General features: G+C 50.8%; 1 protein-coding gene across 1 annotated transcript in view; it reads left to right on the plus strand.

The window, feature by feature from the left end:
* Window positions 1–3,443, plus strand: part of sostdc1b (sclerostin domain containing 1b) — a 4,100-nt gene extending 657 nt beyond the window's left edge. The window contains exon 2 of the mRNA XM_063185006.1: window positions 2,882–3,443. Coding sequence (XP_063041076.1) covers window positions 2,882–3,432 — 551 coding nt within the window. The 3' untranslated portion in view covers window positions 3,433–3,443. The remainder of the gene's footprint in view (window positions 1–2,881) is intronic.
* The last annotated feature ends 2,301 nt before the right edge of the window (window positions 3,444–5,744 follow it).

A 5,744-nucleotide genomic window follows, 5' to 3' on the forward strand; every position in this document is an offset into this window, starting at 1 on the left:
ATTACTTACTATTTACGTAAATGGAATATTGAAATGGAAATGCCCCCAAAAACGGCTTCACAGCAGCGAAACCCAAAAACTTTAAACTTCAAAAGAATGTCGTCGAAGTGTCAAGAATTAGTCATGGATATCATGACTTTCTTAAAGGACCACTTCAGTCAATTTCAATATGCTGTGTTGTATTGCTCACGCTACCCTTGACTTGTTGTCAGTACCCGGCGATGCCACATTTTTTGGCTCGGCCCTTTCCAAGATCTGAGCTATTCTAATGGGGGCGGCATTTGTTTACACTTTTAACATTTTTTAAACATAGGCCTACTCCAAATATTTTCCCTAAAGGTATCGCTGTGTGCTTGTTGTCTGCTGATGTTGCATAACCTTTTGGATGTTATTGGTAATAAATCAAGATGTTTTTATTTTGTTTTTTTAATGTAAACATACTCTGCCCCCATTACAATAACCAGGATCTCGGAAAAGGCTGAAGAAGAAGAAAAATATTCTCAGGTATACTGACAAGTCCAGGGTAGTGTGAGCATTACAACTGCATGTCGAAATTGGCAGAAGTTATCCTTTAATGCATTCATGCATTTATTAATTGAAGTAGTAAAATCCAAAGTCAACCTTTCGGTGAAATTTGCATTTGAGGTCCGAATTTCTACTGCCTGATTTTTGCACTATTTTACTATTTTACTTCATTTTATTATTGTACTGAAACAGCTGAAACAGACCAGAGGTTTCAAACTGGATTCTAGAGCCTTGACATCTAGTGACATCATTCACAACAAAAATGCTCATTCACTACTTAGAAAAGGGGCGGGCAATTATTTGTTTTACACTACACTACTCTCCTCTCCTCTCCTCTCCTCTCACTAACTCCCTCTCCTCTCCTCTCCTCTCCTCTCCTCTCCCCTAACTCCCTCCCCCTCTCCTCTTCCTCTCACTCACAACTCCTCCTCTCCTCTCACTAACTCCCTCTCCTCTCCTCTCCTACCCTCTCCTCTCTCCTCCTCTCCTCTCCTCTCCTCTCCTCTCCTCTCCTCTCACTAACTCCCTTGTCTCCTCTGTCTCCTCTCCTCTAACTAATTCCATCTCCTCTCCTCTCCTCTCCTCTCACTAACTCCCCTCTCCTCTCCTCTCATCTCACTAACTCCCTCTCCTCTTCTCTTCTCTCCTCTCCTCTCCTCTCCTCCTCTCCTCTCCTCTCCTCTCCTCTCCTCTCCTCTCCTCTCACTAACTCCCTTGTCTCCTCTACTCTCCTCTCCTCCCCTCTCTGCTCATCTCCTCTGCTCTCCATCTCCATCTCCTCTCCCCCCTCTCTCCCCTCCCCTTTCCTCTCCTCCTCTCCTCTCCTCGTCACTAACTCTCCTAACTCCCTCTCCTCTCACTAACTCCCTTGTCTCCTCTCCTCTCCCCTCCTCTCCTCTCCCCTCTCCTCTCACTAACACCCTTGTCTCCTCCTCTCCTCTCCTCTCCTCTCCTCTGCTCTCCTTCCTCTCCTCTCCTCTCCTCTCCTCTCCTCTCCTCTCCTCTCCTCTCCTCTCCTCTCCTCACTAACCTCTCCTCTCCTCTCACTAACACCCTTGTCTCCTCCTCTCCTCTCCTCTCCTCTCCTCACTAACTCTTCCTCTCTCCTTCTCTCCTCTCCTCCTCCTCCTCTCTAATTCTCTCCTCTACTCTTCTCTCCTCATCTCTCCTCTCCTCTCCTCCTCTCCTCTCCTCTCCTCTCACTAACTCCCTTGTCTCCTCTTCTCCTCCTCTCTCCTCCTCCTCCTCTCCTCTCCTCTCCTCTCTTCTCCTCTCATCATCTCCTCTCTCCCCTCCTTTCCTCCCCTCCTCTCCTCTCCTCNCCTCTCCTGTCCTCGACTCCTCTCTCCTCCACTCTCTCCTCTCCTCACTAACTCCCTCTCCTCTCCTCTCCTGTCCACTCCTCTCCTCTCTTCTCCTCTCCTCTCATCTTCTCTCCTCTTCTCTCCTGTCCTGTCCTCTCCTCTCCTCCCTCTCCTCTCCTGTCCTGTCCTGTCCTGTCCTCTCCTCTCCTCTCCTCTCCTCTCCTCTCCTCTCCTCTCCTCTCCTCTCCTCTCCTCTCCTCTCCTCTCCTCTCCTCTATCCTCTCCTCTCCTCTCCTCTCCTCCTCTCTCCTCTCCTCTACTCCTCTCTCCTCTCCTCTCCTCTCCTCTCCTCTCCTCACCTCTTCTCTCCTCTCACTAACTCCCTTGTCTCCTCCTTTCTCCTCTCCTCTCCTCTCCTCTCCTCTCCTCTCCTCTCCTCTCACTAACTCCCTTGTCTCCTCCTCTCCTCTCCTCTCCTCTCCTCTCCTCTCCTCTCCTCTCCTCTCCTCTCCTCCTCTCATCTCCTCTCTCCTCCTCTCCTCTCCTCTCCTCTCCTCTCCTCTCCTCTCCTCTCCTCTCCTCTCCTCCACTCTCTCCTCTCCTCACTAACTCCCTCTCCTCTCCTCTCCTGTCCTCTCCTCTTCTCTCTTCTCCTCTCCTCCTCCTCTCCTCTCCTCTCATCTTCTCTCCTCTTCTCTCCTGTCCTGTCCTCTCCTCTCCTCCCACTCCTCTCCTCTCCTCTCCTTTCCTCTCCTCATCTCTCCTCTACTCCCCTCTCCTCTCCTCTCCTCTCCTCTCCTCTCCTCTCTCTCCTTTCCTCTCCTCCCCACCGCTTCTTCTCTCCTCTCACTAACTCCCTTATCTCCTCCTCTCCTCTCCTCTCCTCTCCTCTCCTCTCCTCTCCTCTCCTCTCACTAACTCCCTTGTCTCCTCTCCTCTCCTCTCCTCTCCTCTCCTCTCCTCTCCTCTCCTCTCCTCTCCTCTCCTCTCCTCTCACTAACTCCCTTGTCTCCTCTTCTCCTCCTCTGTCTCCTCTCCTCCTCCTCCTCCAGATCAGAGCCAGGTGGGTTGCCGTGAGCTGCGCTCCACCAAGTACATCTCCGATGGCCAGTGCACCAGCCTGAGTCCCGTGAAGGAGCTGGTGTGTGCCGGCGAGTGCCTTCCCGCCCACCTGTTGCCCAACTGGATCGGTACCGGCGGCGCCGGCGCTGGCTACAGCGGCCGCTACTGGACCCGGCGCGACGCCCAGGAGTGGCGCTGCGTCACCGACCGCACCAGGACCCAGCGGATCCGGCTGCAGTGTCTGGACGGCAGCACGCGCACCTACAAGATCCAGGCCGTCACCGCCTGCAAGTGCAAACGCTACTCGCGCCAGCACAACGACTCCGTGCAGAAGAGCGACGGAACCGGAACCGGAACCGGAACCGGAACCTCTGCAGCCGACAGAACTTTTGGTTTTGCTTCCACCCAACCGCAGCCACAAGGTCCGAATCAGAGTCCGAGTCAGAACCAGAACCAGCCCGGACAACATAAGAAGAGAAGGAGCAAGAATGGGCGCAACAAGCCCCCCAGATCGGACCATGCCCCCCGCAACAAGCCCTGATGGTGTTCAAGCCCCCCCAGGCCGGACCATGCCACCCAAACCCCCCCACCCATACCCCCCAAGCCCCCAGGCCAGACCATGCCCCCCGCACCATGACCCAACCCCCCCCCACCCCGAAACAAGCCCCCCAGGGCGGACCACGCCCCCTGCACCAAGATCTGATGGTCACATCATACTATACAGAATCACACCATCACGATCCTTTTTCGCCGTTTGAACACACCATGTATGTACAGACTCCCATTCATGTCCCTCTCTACATCTACTGAGCAACAGCTTTAGCATCAGACACCATCAGGGGCTTCAGGAGTAAACCAGGCTAAGTTAAGAGGTAAATCATCTAATAGAAGAGCCTGGAGTCCTCATTGGTGAAGTTAAGAGTTAAATCACCTAATAGAAGAGCCTGGAGTCCTGTGTGTTATTCAGAAAATGAGGACTCCAGGCTCTTCTATTAGGTGATTTACCTCTTAACTTAACCAATGAGGACTCCAGGCTCTTCTATTAGGTGATTTACCTCTTAACTTCACCTGGTTTCCTCCAGGCTCTTCTATTAGGTGATTTACCTCTTGACTTCTCCTGGTTTCCTCCTGTAGTGCAGCCTCAGGTCTCCGTGAGCTCCTTGCTCCTCCTCCCGTCGTCCGATTGAAAGACTTTCGGTGCTCTTGACTGATTTTGGTGCCAAGGGGGGTGTGTGTGCCAATGGTCTGGTGACAATGACTGTGTGTGTGTGTGTGTGGTAGTGTGTGTGTGTGTGTTAAAAGATGTGTGTGTGTTGATTTAATGCGTGAGGGAAAGAAGTGTTTTATCTCGGGTCATATTGCATCAGCCATGTAAGCTGAGATGTGTGCTTGGGTGTGTGTAGGCGCGCGCGCGCGCGTGTGTGTACTTGCGCGTCTGTGTGTCTGTGCGTGTGTCTGTGTGCACACGTGGGCATGTGTGTGTTGGTGTGTGTGTGTGTGTGTGTGTGTGTGCATGCGTGCGTGTGGAGACTGGACCACGGCCAATGTGTGCTGAGGCTTGTAAGTAAAAAAGAAGTGTGTGTGTGTGTGTGTGTGTGTGTGTGTGTGTGTGTGTGTGTGTGTGTGTGTGTGTCTTGTAAGTAAAGAAGAAGCAGCCTGCTGGAGCAGGACCTGTATATAGACTTAGTGGGAGCGTTCCAATATGCACACTCCCGTCCTCCACTTCTGCTTGTGGCCTCGCATGTTACTGACGCCTCGCCTCCTGGCCCTGCCTCCGTAGAAAAAACAATAAAATTTCCCCGCTGTCAGCCTAGCCACAGCAAGTTTTTTGGGGGACTGTTCTTCATTCACCATCCCAATTGCAAACGAGGAAATGACATTTTGCAAGATATTGAATTCATTTTCTGTCGTCAGTGACGTCATCATGAGGTCACAAGCAGGCAAGTGAGCAAGGGAGGACGGAAGTCTGCAGATTGGACTTCACCCCCAGGCTGCAAGTGAGCAAGGGAGGACGGAAGTCTGCATATTGGACTACACACAGAAACTCATGCAGCGCACAGCCCAAGTGGCTTATGGGTAGGATGGGGCATAACGTGCCCAAGTGGCTTATGGGTAGGATGGGGCGTAACATGCCCAAGAGGCTTATGGGTAGGATGGGGCATAACGTGCCCAAGTGGCTTATGGGTAGGATGGGGCGTAACATGCCCAAGAGGCTTATGGGTAGGATGGGGCGTAACAGCCCAAGTGGCTTATGGGTAGGATGGGGCATAACGTGCCCAAGTGGCTTATGGGTAGGATGGGGTGTATGTTAATGTTTATGTTTGTGTTTGTACTTATAGAACATATAAATAAATATATATTTCTAATTTCTAAATAAATATATATTTCTGATTGTGAAGAGTACCATGAAGACGATATATATAATATATTTTTTTGCAACACTGCAACTTTATGAAAAAGCTCTCTGTCTCTCTCTGCCTTTTTATATCCTGTAGCCATAGATTGCACAATAATGTTATATGAAATAGATGTCTAATACTTGCCATATGTATGTGCCATTTGCAGACAGCAATAAAACTTTATAAAATACATTTGCGCGTTTGTGTATGTCTGTGTCAGTGTGTGTGTGTGTGTGAGCATAGACACTAGTTTGTACTATCTCTGGTATAGTAAAATCAAAAATCGTATCGTCGAGAGACAGATATCCCAAACCCTGCCCAACCCAATGCAAAGGATTGTGCTCAAAACTCGGTCTCCTAAGGGGGCGTTGTCCCTCCTTCTTCCTCTCTTTTTTTGGTGTTTGCACAAGACGTTCGCTACCGCTATCTACAGTGCTAAGGGCACTCTATTTAA

Source organism: Engraulis encrasicolus, chromosome 20 (genome assembly GCF_034702125.1).
Source record: "Engraulis encrasicolus isolate BLACKSEA-1 chromosome 20, IST_EnEncr_1.0, whole genome shotgun sequence".
In the NCBI taxonomy this organism is placed as follows: Eukaryota; Metazoa; Chordata; class Actinopteri; order Clupeiformes; family Engraulidae; genus Engraulis; species Engraulis encrasicolus.